The following is a 15,640-nucleotide window of genomic DNA, read 5'->3' on the forward strand; positions in this document are numbered from 1 at the left end:
TTTAAGCAATATGGAGGCTTCGTTTATGCCTATGCAAATTACACCCATCCAGATCTGTTGAGATCTACTAATTCACAAGACGCACTAGCAGGAATGACGGCTGTTGCGTTCAAGTGATCCTCGTATTGGGTTCACACGAGTAAGTAGCGTTGCGTTTGGGGGATCATCGTAACTATGAAAATAATAATAACAAACGTAAACTTTATTACTTTACTATTATTACTTTAAGTTACAAAATGTTTAGCATTGTTATTAACATGATTAACCTACAACACTATGAACTACAACTTAGGCAGTAAAATTAAAATTTGGACAGGCATTTTAATTTTCAAAATGTAAATACATTTCGAAAAAATACTATAAATATAGATGAAAAACAATAAAATAAACAATAAAAACAACAGTAACAAAGAAAATAAAAACTGTAAAAAGTGTGATACCATTTAATAAAATAAATGCTGGACAAAAAACAAAAGCCATGAGGCGCAAGTCAATCCATTTTTTCCCAGATAATCACAAATCAGAGAGGAAAGCCAGTTCTAGCACGATTATGTAACATCCTGTAACAATCCTATGAGGCACACTCTGCCAGTTGATCTCTGGGCACAATTCCCTTTTTGTATAAATCGATATTTTCAAGAAAGTTAACACGGCCTTCATGTTTATTAGTGGCATTCAAAATATCTTTTTCCTGTAACAGTCATGCATAATGATTTAAATAAAGAGAAACATGTAGCATAACTTCCTGTAGATCCCTCGATTTATTCTCTGTTCCCTTTGTAAGCCCCAAACCCAGCTGGTTTGTCTTTAAACTTTAAACCATCTTTGCACCACAGACATCCTATACCTCTGGTTAAATTTCAGTGCATGCCATCTATCTGTTCACTGCAGCTCACTAGCTGTGTGCAGGACCAGATCCACTGATAATTCACAAGCCAGGCAGCATGCAAGAATCAAGCATGAAGCTGTCTTATATGCTTCAAAAAGAGGACATGACTCCTCTCTGTCTGTATGATCAGAATGGTAATGTCACCATTTAAAATTCACAGTAAAATTAAATATGAATTATTTCTTGATACAGAGTGACATCCAAAGTAGGATGATAGAGCCAAATCACCCCATGCCTGCTTCAAAGTGTACAGTAACAATTACACTTGAGACCTGCAAAAACAACCCACTTAGGTGAACATCTCAAGTCTGGTTTAAAACTAATTTAAGGCATTTTCTCTCTCCAAAGATCAGGTCTCTTCCCTGCTGCTCTAACTTGATGAGACTACAGCTTTCATAAGTCTGTATAAGAGGTAAATTGTACTGTTTTTGTCATGCAGGATTAATACCCAGAGGGCTACTGACCACTAATACCCCATTACCTGAGCGTTTAGATGTTGTGATCCCTCCAAGTTTCTAAAAAATAAGATAAAACTGCAGAAACTTCTTTATTGATGGTGATACTGATATTGACAAATAAACAATTGACAAACATGAATACCTGGGGCCTGGGGCCCCAACACACTTGCCTGCTTTGCCCAACTGGTAATCCATCCTTGGCTTTTCTGCAGGCAGAGGTTCTCTTACAAGTAAGCATGCATGTTCAGAGCAGAGGGTCCTCTTCTGAGTTGCACAACAGTCAGTGTGGCTGTTTTGGGCAAAGCACTTTGTCATATGACTGTGATATGAACAGACTCTTTTTCTCATGTTCTTGCAAAACCTAAAATCAGACTGTTGCAGCTCTTTTAATCTGAATGTGAAATTCATGAAAACAAATGTTTCTCTCAAAACAAATGTTTTTCTGTCTCTCTCTCTCTCTCTCTCTCTCTCTCTCTCTCTCTCTCTCTCTCTCTCTCTCTCTCTCTCTCTCTCTCTATCTATAGATATATTTATATCTATATCTATGTATAGATATAGATATATAGATATATAGATATATATAGAAGCCATATTAAAAGGTTTTTGGTTATTTTTAGGTCCCTTTGAGTTTAACTCTGCATGTTTTCACACTGCTGTTGTTCCACATATACAAAAGCTTTTTGTTGGGATAGTATGACAGCATAGCCAAGATGCCATTAGCTGGCCGTAAATCAAAACTTGCATCAAAAGGACTCTCTTTCTTTAAATCAAAGGCATATTGCACTCTTCTGTCTTTATCATCTGTAAAATATAGCACCCCACATACAATGAAAGCATTTCCTGCTTTAGTTGTAGGGTAGGCAGTGTTAATCACAGATTCCACAGAGAATGTGTCAGGGTTGAGCTTCGCAACCATCGTATGATCATCTGTATCTGACGCAAAAATGACCCACAGTCCATTTTCATCCACAGCAAACTTGAAGTACGTCTTTGAGTTGCTGAAAAGATAAGTCAGGTTGTTATATCTGCTGTTTGCCATGGAAAGTCTGTGTATTCTCCTTGTGTTCAGGTCAAACCTGTAAAACCAAAAATGGATCACAGGTAAGTTAAAAGGCTGTGTTCAAAAACATGTTACATGACACAAACACAACAAATTTCAGAATGGGAACGGTACTAAGACACGAGCAATGTCTTATACATATTTTACACAAAGTCTTACTTTAAAAGTTTGTTTGTTCCTGCATTGTGGAAGTAAAATGACCCTTTGTAAATAACATGGCCACACCCCTGGTAGAATCTCCTGATGTCTATAGTTTTGTCACTGTTGCTCTGAAATGCTGAAACATTCTCGTACTCCAATAAAAGTCGACCTGGGGAAGAAATGTTAACATGTTATCCCACGATGATTCACTAAACTCTGACGAATGATGAAAGCGCCACAATTGCTGCATAACTCACCTGAAAAATGGTCGGCCAGCCAGTATGGACCTTCATCCAGCTGTGACGCATCTGACATCCAGGCTCCAAAAGTAAATTTCATTTTGATGGTTTTCTCAGAACATTTAATAGATTTAAGATTGCACTCTAAATGAATAAGGAAACATATTTTAGTATTTGAAAAGTTAGTCAACAGATAGATACATAGATTATTTTTTACCCATTTTGCTAACCAGTTTTTGTCCATCTCTCATTGGTTGTCACATTGATCTTGTTGGCTGTTTGTGCTGGATGTGAAGAGTCTTCAGAAAAAGAAAAAGGCAGATTTTTATTTTCACAAAGCTGAACCTTTGAATAAATTATATTTTTAAATTTTCAGCATTTTAAAGATGATAGATGGTTTTGAGATATCTAATAAACTACATCTTAAAGTCAGTACTGAAAGTAAATATGGTGCACATGACAGTTTCTTACCACTTTTCATGGGTGTATCAATGATGTTTCCACTGGTATTGAAAGTGTCCCTCTTTTGTCCCTGTTCCCAAGAATGTGAGGCTGTAACATGAAATGAAACAGACATACTGTAGATAGATATATATACATACTAATGGTGTTATAGTGCAACATTAGATACAAAAGACAAAAGAGAATGTTTTTAGGTTATTATTACTCACAATTACATGTCATTCAAAAAAGAATGTTTCCTACTTGTTAATAAATTAATTGGTGCCCCTGTGACAGTCTCACTGTTGTTATCATTTAAGTTGCCATGGCTGTCATCTTGATGAAATGATACTGACTCTAGAAGATAAAAGAAAATTTAGATTAACATGCTTTTTTTCATAGTTTGGCTTGTCTTTAAAATCTCGCTGCAACACAAAATGGTTGTTTACCAGTTTCAGTTTTTGTGTCTTGAAGTTTCTTAGAGTCAGCAACATTCACGACATCTCTGCTGTTGTCAGGTGGAAGAGGTGTTGACGATTCTGCAGAAAGAAAGATCAGATTCAACTTGGAAAGATGTATGGACATTAAATATCAGTGCCAATAATAATTCATTGTTGTTTAGTCCTGTAATTTGAAGCTTAAATTTACAAAGTTCACTCACCAGTTTTTGTCCATTTCTCATTGCTAGTTAAATTTAGATTGTCATTCTGGGAGTCTATAGAAATAATGTGAAATAAATCAACTCACATTTTCTTAAATAAGAGATATACATTAAGCAGAGTTTGCTTTCATAAAATATATCATAGTGAACCTTAAATCGTACCAGTCAATACTAACATCAAATACAGTACATATTGTGAGACAGTTTCTCACCACTTTCCATGGGTGTATCGATGATGATGTTTCCACTGGTATTGAAAGTGTCCCTCTTTTGTCCTTGTTCCCCAGAAAGTGAGGCTGTAACATGAAATGAAACAGACATGCTGTAGATAGATACATATACCTACTTATGGTGTTATCGTACAGCATTAGATACAAAAGACAAAAGAGAATGTTTTTAGGTTCTCATAACTTTTACATATAATTCAAAAAAGAGTGTTTCCTACTTGTTAATACATTAATTGGTGCCCCTGTGACAGTCTCACTGTTGTTATCATTCAAGTTGCCATGGCTGTCATCTTGATGAAATGATACTGACTCTAGAAGATAAAAGAACATTTAGATTATGCTCTTTTCATATACTCAGAGTTTGGTTTGTCTTTAAAATCTTGCTGCAACACAAAATGGTTGTTTACCAGTTTCAGTTTTTGTGTCTCGAAGTTTCTTAGAGTCAGCAACATTCAAGACATCTCTGCTGTTGTCAGGTGGAAGAGGTGTTGATGATTCTGCAGAAAGAAAGATCAGATTCAACTTGGAAAGATGTACAGACATTAAATATCAGTGCCAATAATAATTAATTGCTGTTTAATTTGTTTAATGTTTAATTTGTTTGTGTAATTTGAAACTTAGATTTACAAAGTTCACTCACCAGTTTTTGTCCATTTCTCATTGCTAGTTAAATTTAGCTTGTCATTCTGGGAGTCTATAAAAATATCTATCATAGCTATCATAAAATATATCATATCGAAACTTAAATTGTACCAGTCAATATTCACATCAAATACTGTACATATAATGAAAGAGTTTCTTACCACTTTGTATGGGTGTTGTCATCACAGTTCTGCTGCCTTTGACAGCATCAGCGTTTTGTTCTTTAGAAAGTGGGCCTGTAGTGTAAAATGAGTATTTTAATGGTGTTAAAGGGCAGAAAGTTATACTTAATTTCAATGTTCAATGGTTTTCCCACCTGTTAATAATTTTATTGGTGTCTCTGTAATGTTCTGTCTTTTACTATAATTCAAGTTGCTAATTAATATTTGTAAGAAAAATATTGTAAGTAGTCTCCAATACTTTTAATAGTCACTTAAACTGTCCCAAACTGTAACCGTAGAATAATACCTGTTTACCTGTTTGTAGCCAATATTACATATGAAAAATTCACTTTTGTTTTTTCCTTTTTGTGCAAGGTATAAATCATACTGCTGCTAATGTATTTCATTGATCTTTGGAAAAAACTTCAATCTTTAAATCAGCACATTAAGGAGGATGGACAGGTTTTGAGGAAAGCAAAAAACTGTGGAATGTGCATTAGCCGCTATTAATAAAATTACAACAGTTTCTTACCACTTTTCATGGGTTTATTAGTAGTGGTTCTGCTGGCATTGAAAACATCTCTGTTTTGGTTCACAGAAAGTGGGGCTATGGAATAAAATAGAAGAATATGTATAAAGTTGACATTATGGTCACTCACTACACATAACACCCAAAACAGTATTTTCTACCTGTTAATAATTTTATTGGTGCCTCTGTAACAGTCTCTGTGTTGGATTCACTCAAGCTTTTGCGGCTGTTGTCTTTCTGAAGTGACACTGACACTAGAAGATAAAAGGCATTGAGTTTAACAAATGTTTCATATAATATATAATTACAGTTTATATTCTGTACTTTTACTTTTGAGACTTCAGGTACATTTTGCTGCTTATACTTCTGATTCACAATTCATAAGCCTAATTATTTATATTGAACCACTCTATGAGTTAATGTTAGTCATATTCTTTTCTAATATTAAGAAAGGATATGAGATTAAATATCCACTGTAAGGAAAAAACAAAGAGGTTAGTCAGTGAAGTCTTTCCATCCCTCAAATGATTGCTTACCAGTTTCCTTATCTACATTTGTGAGCTTCTCCAAGTTAGTAAAATTCAAAACATCTCTGGTTTCATGAGCTGAACGTGGTGTTGGTAACACTGTGGAACGAAAAAGATGAGCAAGGCATGACGTTAAGATCAAATCTGTGGGTACAAAAAATTAATAAGCTGAGTTCCAGTATCCTCTACCTGTAAATTCATTTGGTGCCTCTGTAACACTGGTTTCGATCCAGGTGTCAAGTCTGTCTGGATGAAGTGATACTAACTCTGCAGAAAATAAAACAGAATTTGGTCAACCATAATTTTTAATACAATGCAGAACACTCTGATTCCTAGATAATGTTAAGGTATATTAAAGTTTGCATTTAAGATTAAATGAATGTGTAATTAAATAAACTCATATCAGTAAAATAGTCTGTCAGTAACATCTGCCTTCCATTCAAAGTGCAAGTGAATTGGACAGTACTGATACCAAATACAGGACATACAGTGTGATTTTCTCACCATTTGCCACTGTAGTATCAGTGATATAGTCACTAATGTGACTCCAGCCTAAAGAAAGTAGGGCTGTAGAGTGAAATTAAACATTATGCTAATGGAACCATTGCATAGAGCCTCTGGGACACAAGAGACAAATGTGGGATAGTTTACAAGTACACTTCAAAACACAGAATTTCCCACCTGTTGACAATTCAGTTGGTGCCTCTGTGACATTTCCTGTGTTGGTATCATTGAAGGTGTTGTAGCTGTTGTCTGGATGAAATGATACTGACTCTAGAACATAAAATAGAATTGTATTTAAGATGTTTTTGTTTTTCATGCAGTCAAAGATATATTTTGTCTTCTGTGTTCCCAATGTTCAAAATGGCCTTTTACCAGGTTCTGTTTTTGTTCCTAGAAGTTTCTCAGAGTCAGTAACATACAGGATGTTTCTGGCATCATCAGCTGGATGTGGTGTCCATGATTCTGCAGAAAGAAATTGAAAAAAGATGAAATTCAACTAGTGGAAACAGTATGGACAATTGTCAATTGTTGTACACAATAGATGTAAATGTACCAGTCTTGTTCATTGTTGGCCTGCTAATGTTTTCAGTGTTTGTTTCAATGAAGGCCTCCGTGGTCAGGAAAGGAGGAGATGTATCTAAACATGTAAAATAAGAGAAATGGAAAGTTAACTTTTGTGTTTTTACACTTTAAAACTTCTGATCATAATAAAAAGGGATGGTAAAACACATGAAAAGTCAATCAGAATCAGAATCAGTTTCATTGGCCATGTTTGTGCATACAAACAAGGAATTTGACTCAAGTTTTTCTTTGCTCTCAGGCAGTACAGAACAATGACAAGACCAACAGCTACAGCAACAACTTTTTTTTTTTCATTTTTTTCTACAAATACCAATAGTGCAATGACCAGTCTACTAAAAATACTGATCAACTATAAAATGTTTAGAGCCAGCGCTTTATGTTGAAAGATGTTCTTACCCATCAGCATGTTGGTTTGATGAACCTGTCCTTTGGCGGTCTTGTTTCTCACTTTAATAGAATAACAGGCAGGGCAGGCAGGACCAGGTGGGCCCGGTGGGCCTGGTGGACCCCTTGGACCAGCAGGACCTTCAAATTTACACATAGCTACAAGTCAGACATGTAAAACTGGCCCAATAAACAATACTGCTGGTCAATTACAGAAACTCTTTACAACAGAGTTAATGTGGGTCACTGTATTTCACCAAAAATTGAGTCTTGGGGGAATATTGGATGCAGTCTGATTGACTTTGAGAGACGTAATGTCTTCTCCCTGTTAGACAAATTATTCATATCAGGTTCAAGTCTGGTGCAATCCCTCACCGTCAGTGAGAATGTTGTTGCAGGTTTCGCCTTTCAGTTGAGGAGGCCCAGGGTCTCCTTTAGGTCCCGGTTCTCCAGGAGGTCCTAAAGTGTACATTGACAGGTTTGTTGGCATTAGTTCAAAAGAATGAGTCAAAAATGGAAAAGAAAGAAAAGAAAAACTAACAACAGGAAGATTATGTGTTAATTACAAGGTTGTGAACCTGTCACCAGGTGATCAAACATGAAAAACATTTTCTAAATGAAAAACACAAGCTGTGCCAAACTGTGATGCCTTCAGGGAAAAATGAAATATTTCAGAGAATGAGTGAAAGATAAACACTTTGTCCACAGAGTGACTTTCTTGTTGAAAACAAGCTACAACAAAATGCAGCATAATTAAGGTGTAATCAGTCCAGTTAAGTGGCAGATGTAAACAAAGCCTCCTGTACACAGTGAGTGGGATGTTCATGTTACATAGCCATAGTTTCACAATGGAAGACAGTTTCAAACTTGTTGCTGACTTCTCTTCCGTTTCTTTGTCTTGGTTAGTCTATTGTGATGGATTATTAGATTGAACAGATCTCTCACCTCTTTTTCCTCGTCTTCCCTCAGGCCCTGGCACACCCTGTGGTCCTGGTGAACCAGGCAAACCTAAAATGGAAAAGGCACTTTGTTATTCTGTAATAAATTCAGCTTAGCTTAAGAACTTAATGCGGTTAACTAAAATGTCTCTTTTTACCTGGAGGTCCAGGTGGACCTGGAAAAAAAACATAAATGATGTATCACACAAACTGAACACTGTAGAAGCATCAGTGACCATAAAAACACAGTATTTCAATGGTGAAAATTTATGAAGAGCACCTGTTAAACAAACTCCTCCAGAGCTGCTACACAGATCTATGAGGGATTTAATCTGAAATTAAGAAAAAACAAAAAAGACACTGTAAAACAAGCACTGACTGTAAGTACGCTTTGACAAACAACACTGCTCTGCTCTTTTAGTCACTTGGAAACAAAGATCAGTTTTTATTGTGTCATGTCTGGACAACTGCAACAGTGGCATTTACTCTCAGCACCAAGGGAAAAGATTACTTTCATTTTAGTTTCACAATTTTCCTTTTATTAGAGCTGAAACAGTCGATTGACAAAATATCAACTGGGAACAATGTTGATAGTCAAGTGACTGTTCATATAATACTTCTTTCAGCTACTTACATATGAATGTTTGCTGGTTTTCTTCATCTTCTACAATAGGAAATTGATTGTTTTTAGGTTTTGGACTGTTGATAGGACAAAATAAGCAGCTTGAAAATGTCAGCTTGTATTCTGGGAACTTGCACTGGGAATTTTCACTGTTTCCTGCCATTTATTATCTTAAAGGATTGATCAGTACATCCAGAAAGTAATTAGAAGATTAACTGATAATGAAAATAATACCTGTTATTATTGCTAATTATAAATAATTACAAAGTGAATTTACTGAGTGAAATCTATATCCATCAGGCCAATAATGACACTAGACTTTATTTTAGGCAAAGACTTGCATATCAGTGATAAAGGGGCTGTCAAAATACACAGTAGTGCCTGCTGAAGAAATGCCAGTTCCCCGAGGATGTGAGTACAGCCGAGGGAGGAGCAGGCAACAGTCATGCTCCACTACTCAAAGCATTTTTCCAGGAAACAGTCAATGGAAAAACGTACCCCTTCTTAATCACTGCAACAGATTCATGGATTCTTTGCATTACATGCGTTTTCCATTCCCCAAAAGGGAAAAGAGAGGAAATGTTTACATTTAAGATGAGAGACGAAAATGTAGAATCCTTACTTGTTCTCTCCCATACTAACAGTAATCAGAACTTCTTAAATCTTTTTTTTTCATGTTTTACAATACAGTGAATGACCTGTAATATTCACTATCTCACAAAAAGAGCCCATAATCAAACATTTGGGTGTCTTACAGGGACCATGGAGTATGTCATCATCATCAGCATGTCTTTCTTGTCTTCACTTGGTGTTGGTTCTTCCTCCTGGTTCCTTCTGCTACGGTGAAGGGTCTTCAGCTCTGCAGCCTCTCCAGGGTCCATTGTCAGGATTCCTGCCTGCAGCTTGCAGCTCTGTGACAGCTCCTGCATCTGAGCGTCCAACCTGACCAGCTCCTCCGTGAGCTCTTTCTGCCGCACCAATAGAAACACTAAACCTGCAGAGCTGAGGAGCAGCAGCAGCACACACATCCCCACCAGCAGCAGTTTGCACGCGTTAAAAACTCCACTTTGCTCCTTCATATTGGTGCCCTGTCTCCCGGTACTCTGCTGCAGAGTGATCTGGGCTCTGAAATTCATGGGCACATACAGCACATAACTGAACACCTGCCAACAGATGAGACGTCAGAGGGAAACTACGTTCGAGCTGTCGAGAGGAATAAACATGTCAAAATCTGTCTGTAACTACTGGGGGAACCACATGATGCATTGCGTAACAACAAGCATCTGGGAAACAGTTACAGTATAATCTGTAGTCTAGGCTTGATTTAGAAGCAGCAAATGTACATATTTCCAGAATGACACACCCTGCAGACAGTGTAGTGCTTCACATCTCTCTAGTACACTTCCTCTCAATATTGTCACCAGCCCATCCCACACAAAATTACATGGAAGTGTAAAAAATAAGTTGTGAACAAAGGGAACATTCTTTGGATCTACAAAAGAGCTTTCAGAACACTTTCAGTAAAAGACTGTGAATATGTGAATGTGAATGTGAATGTGCATGTGAATGTGTATCCAGATATATTTTTTATGTAAGTGGCTAGATGTTTTTTATTTATCTAAATATGCATTTACAAATAATCAATGTTCTATATGTGTTTTTCAGCTTGTGTTGGTATGCAAGTAACCTTAAATTTTCCTCTATTTGAAAAAAGCCCTGATCATTCAAGTTGCAACTGAACTACAAAGGAGAAAGAAAGTTTTTCAGCCAATGTGGAATAAAAGCTCCAACTTAAACCCCTAAATGTGAAGCCAGTATCAACAATCAGCTATTCAGTGGGACTGAGCTTGAAGGACAGCTCATTATATGCACAGTCTCTGCACGAACACCGTTTTCCCTTTCAAGTTTGCATTTATGATTTCATACGTTGAAGGAATACACTGTGAACAGCATTTCTAAAGGAAATTCTAAAGGAAAGGAAAAGATTAAGTTATTAAAATGATAGAGATAACAGTTTCTCACTCCCCTGTTTCCTTATTTGAACTTGCTGGGTAAATCCCTACTCCCTTTTGTCACAGGTCAGTCTGACCCAGCTAATTAATTTCCCCTTGAAAAGCCTCCTTGGCTGATGAATTGGACAGTGGGGTTTCTTTCTTTTGAACAAAGCTAAATGTGAAGTAAGCCCATCTGGAAAAAAAAAAAAAACATAATGCGAGTACAACCCATAAAAGTGTTTTTTTTCTTCGTATGGAGGAAAACACCTTTTCTGTTCTTTCAGAAGGTGTTTTGTGCTTTAGACATGCACTGTCATCTGGCCTGTTCAGTGTTCTGCCATGTAATGGTATTTGTAACCCCAAAGTGGAAATGTTTCTAAGCAACCAGTGAAGTGACGGCTTAACCAAGGATTTATAAACACTTGAATCCCTGTGATTTATTTGGTGGCAGAAGGCTGTTCATCTTTAAAACCAGTGGACGTTTCTCTTCAAACTGCACTCCAACTTGTCAGGAGAAGCAACAGAAAAAAGTAAGTATCATAAATAATTTGATCATTTGTTAGTGAAGAATTAAAAATAAAATTGTTCAGAACAGTAAATAAATTGATCTTGAAGACACTGCTTTAATATTTTAAAGATGTTATCCCACCTTGACTTTTTATTCTTTTTGAAAAATTAAATTGGACTTTTAAAGTGGACTCTGTGTGGAATTTACTTAGTTTGGAATTAAATAAGAAAACATAAACATATTCAGGAATTCAGTGCTGGACTCTGCTGGATTTTTTTTTTTTTTTGATTGACAGCATTCATGAGTTTTTGCATAGTCATTTCAGCTTTTAAGTAGGTGGGTGTAAACATAAAGCAAAGTGAACTACTTTCATTTTTTATTACACAAGGAGGGAATAATGATACGCTTCTACACTCTTCTCTAAGTAACAAAAACCTTTATTTCCATCACTCCAATAAAGACCTGACATCGTCACTATGCTCATGTTTACTGATTTTAAATCCATCACGGCCTTTTTAAACCAGTGTGATCTCCTGTTTAGGTTTTAAAAGATGCAGCACCACAATAGAGAAAAAGTAAAATCGGGAAATAATGCAACCCACTCAACATAGTAACTTGGAGGATACACCAATTAAAAATGATTGAAAAGTTATAAATGCTATGCAAAACAATAAACCATTATAAAGGATGTTAGATAACTGTACCAGGTACAAACCGCTTTGTCAGCAACAAACAGTTCATCATAAAGCTTTATGTGGGTGTATTTTGGTTTTAATGTGTACCAGAGCTTTTTTTTTTCCATGTGAGCACTGAAGGACAAGAGCATTACAAGGGATGAAAGGGAAGGTTGTCCACAGCATAAGGCACTTGTTTTGTGAGCTCATTTGTTCACTAGTTGAAGTAGACAGTAGCTCTATGAACACTGGTCAAACTCTGTCTCCAGGCAGACAGAAGACAGTGAGTCCGTTCAGGTGTGTGTATGTACCTGGAGTTATGAAGAAAATGCTGCCACTGGAAACGCTCTCCGTTGGCCCCATAGTGGTTGACACAGTGTCCGAAGTCACCTCCCTTCTGCTTCTTCTTCTTCTCCTGCTGCTGCTGCTCATCAACGCCTGGAGCCAAACAAACCGGTCTCACATACCAGGTAAGGAACCACAGCCTCTGCTCCCTCACATAACTTGTATAGACTGATACCCATGAACAAACTGTAGGTGTAAGCAGGTCGAAGTAACATAGGAAACATGAGAAATATCTCATTTAAATAGGGATTTTGTGCTTTAAACAGTACTGTAAAAACTGATGTCTTGTGTAGGTGTTTTATAATCCAATGAGAGATGGCAGGACAATATAATTCATGCAAATTCAGTAAAAGTAAATTCTCTGCAATTCCTAACTTGGACAAGTCACATCAGTAGACTCGATGCTTGCTAATAGCAGGAAACTATTATGTTTTAATTCACCACCTGTTTCTTTCTGCCAGGTCCTTCTTTCTTGGCAGGGCTCGGTCCTATTCTCTCCTACATCAGGTTCATGTGGACTGGGATTGGAACAGCAAGCAACTACTACAACAACAAATATGGCAGCATGGTCCGGGTTTGGATTAATGGCGAGGAGACTCTCATTTTAAGCAAGCAAGTCCTTTTAAGATAAAACTTTTTGCACTCACAAATTATATCACAAATCTGTAATGAGATCATCATCATGTCAAAGTCTGGTTTCATTTATAGGTCTTCAGTAGTGTACCATGTTTTGAGGAGTGCCCACTACACAGCCAGATTTGGCAGCAAAAAAGGGCTGCAGTGTATTGGGATGGAAGGGAGGGGTATCATTTTCAACAGTGATGTCCCACTCTGGAAAAAAGTGAGGACATACTTTGCTAAAGGTGAGCGATTAACATGGAGTGTATTGCAGTGCCTTATTTCATCTCTCTTTCGAGACATTTCCCACATCTGACAAGTTAACAAAAATAAATCAAATTCCTCCAGGTTCAAATCTGATGGTGGTGGAACCACTGCTCTGTGGAATTTGAATTACTGTACAGTTATTTGGTTGTCTCACAGCCCTGACAGGCCCCGGCCTCCAGAGGACAGAGGCAATCTGTGTGAGCTCCACTGCCAAACACCTGGACAGCCTGCAGGAGATGACCGACTCCTCCGGACATGTGGATGCTCTAAATCTGCTGAGAGCCATAGTGGTGGACATCTCCAACAGGCTTTTCCTCAGGGTGCCGCTCAATGGTCAGCTGCATGTTCACTGTCTGTAAATTCTGCACTCAAACTGTATATTTCCTGCCAGTAAATAACATTTCCAGTCCTTGCACTCAAGCCTGCAGCTCCTGACTATTTTTCGTTCATAACTCAGAGAAGGACTTGCTGAAGAAAATCCAAAACTACTTTGAGACCTGGCAAACAGTTCTAATAAAGCCTGATCTATTCTTCAAGATTGGATGGCTGTACAACAAGCATAAGAGAGCGGCGTAAGATCCTCCCACACGCACCAGTAAATTAACATTTGTTTTGGAACTTCTTCAAGCTAATCTTCGTGTTGCTTTTTGTGCTAACAGCCAAGAGCTGCAAGATGCGATGGAGAGCCTTCTTGAAATTAAAAGACAAATTATTAATGAAACTGAGAAGTTGGATGATGATCTTGACTTTGCAACAGAGCTCATCTTTGCACAGGTCAGTCTCTCTCTCTCTCTCTCTCAGTGAATCTGCACCAACAGATTTACTGTCCTGATAAACCTTTGTGTTTGACGTTTTCCAAGCACCTTCATTTTTCTGTTTAATAGAACCATGGGGAGCTGTCAGCAGATAACGTCAGGCAGTGCGTGCTAGAGATGGTGATTGCAGCACCTGACACGCTTTCCATCAGCCTCTTCTATATGCTGATGCTGCTGAAACAAAACCCAGACGTAGAGCTGAGGATAGTGGAGGAGATTAACACTGTCTTGAGTAAGTGGCATTTGTCTTGTATTAATCTCATTTTCACTCTACAACACATAAATATGAAACTATTTCACTTACAGGTGAAAAAGATGCTGAAAACATTTATTACCAAAGAATGAACGTGCTGGAGAATTTCATCAATGAGTCTTTGAGGTTTCATCCTGTGGTTGATTTCACTATGCGAAAAGCTCTGGAAGATGACAACATCGAAGGCACTAAAGTCAGGAAAGGAACCAACATCATTCTCAACATTGGTCTCATGCACAAGAGTGAATTCTTCCCCAAACCAAAAGAGTTCAGCCTGATGAACTTTGACAAAACCGTGAGTCAGCAGAATGTTCAAAAATGTGTGGCTCTGAAAAGAAAAAACAATCAAACAAACAAAAACACCAGTTCAGTCTTTACCTGTTTATCTGTTTGGCAGGTGCCGACTCGTTTCTTCCAGCCCTTCGGCTGCGGGCCTCGTTCCTGCGTGGGCAAACACATTGCCATGGTGATGATGAAGGCCATCTTGGTCACTCTGTTGTCTCGTTATACAGTGTGTCCTCGTCAAGGCTGCTCCCTAAACAGCATCAGGCAGACCAACAACCTGTCGCAGCAGCCTGTGGAAGAAGAGCACAGCCTGGCCATGCGCTTCATCCCACGAACTGCACCACTTCAACACAGTCAGCTCTGAAACACAGTGATGCTGTTACATTTTGGATGAAGTTTATAGTTTTGAATATGTTAAAGTATGTAACTGCTAACTTGAAGGGGTTAGATTTGCTGAGCTGCTAATACTCTCTTACACTCTGCTCCTCCAGCGCATCATATTTCTATATTTGCTTATATTTGTAAGAAAACAGAGTTGAATGTTGCAGAAGATGTTTTAAATACTTCGACATAACAGAGCTTTAAAGGGATGCAGCTTGCAGTTTCTGCCCACACAGAGCAGTGCAAGAACGACCTTATTGCCCAGGTGACACCATATAAAAAAAAAAAAAAAAAAAACAGAATCAACATGGCTTCAGTTTTTGTTTTGTTGTCTTGGGAGTCACCAAATAATTGTAATGACAGAAACAACAGAAATAATTAATATGGGGCCAAGCTGCACTTCAGCATGATGGAAAGCTGGACTGAGACAAACACCTTCATTTTTTCATTTTGTACATGTTAATTAACAGTAGTTCTTGTTGATGAAGGCAGTGT

The 15,640-nt window shown here is 37.6% G+C and overlaps 2 protein-coding genes across 3 annotated transcripts; one reads left to right on the plus strand and one right to left on the minus strand.

Moving 5' to 3' along the window:
• Positions 1-1,423: 1,423 nt before the first annotated feature.
• LOC121181842 (gliomedin-like) lies at positions 1,424-10,220 on the minus strand. 2 transcript variants are annotated; one of them, XM_041038021.1, is made up of 25 exons: positions 9,761-10,220; positions 8,664-8,715; positions 8,542-8,559; positions 8,391-8,453; positions 7,821-7,904; positions 7,458-7,586; positions 7,033-7,116; positions 6,852-6,941; positions 6,657-6,749; positions 6,165-6,242; positions 5,985-6,074; positions 5,610-5,702; positions 5,452-5,526; positions 4,920-4,994; positions 4,524-4,613; positions 4,335-4,427; positions 4,102-4,185; positions 3,890-3,943; positions 3,678-3,767; positions 3,493-3,585; positions 3,259-3,339; positions 3,018-3,086; positions 2,806-2,931; positions 2,567-2,717; positions 1,424-2,423 (listed from the first exon to the last, which is right to left on the minus strand). In XM_041038021.1, the coding sequence occupies exons 1-25, from the start codon at positions 10,139-10,141 to the stop codon at positions 1,961-1,963; spliced, it is 2,799 nt and encodes a 932-aa protein (XP_040893955.1). In that variant the 5' UTR covers positions 10,142-10,220; the 3' UTR covers positions 1,424-1,960. The 2 variants fall into 2 exon arrangements, with proteins under 2 accessions (XP_040893955.1, XP_040893956.1); XM_041038022.1 differs by lacking the exons at positions 3,890-3,943; positions 4,102-4,185; positions 4,335-4,427; positions 4,524-4,613.
• Positions 10,221-12,500: 2,280 nt separating this feature from the next.
• On the plus strand, positions 12,501-15,128 carry LOC121181855 (aromatase). Its single transcript, XM_041038047.1, has 9 exons — positions 12,501-12,651; positions 12,988-13,138; positions 13,235-13,389; positions 13,568-13,744; positions 13,869-13,983; positions 14,071-14,185; positions 14,296-14,458; positions 14,533-14,774; positions 14,877-15,128. The coding sequence occupies exons 1-9, from the start codon at positions 12,501-12,503 to the stop codon at positions 15,126-15,128; spliced, it is 1,521 nt and encodes a 506-aa protein (XP_040893981.1).
• Positions 15,129-15,640: the final 512 nt, after the last annotated feature.

The sequence above is a fragment of the Toxotes jaculatrix genome, chromosome 5 (assembly GCF_017976425.1).
Source record: "Toxotes jaculatrix isolate fToxJac2 chromosome 5, fToxJac2.pri, whole genome shotgun sequence".
In the NCBI taxonomy this organism is placed as follows: domain Eukaryota; kingdom Metazoa; phylum Chordata; class Actinopteri; family Toxotidae; genus Toxotes; species Toxotes jaculatrix.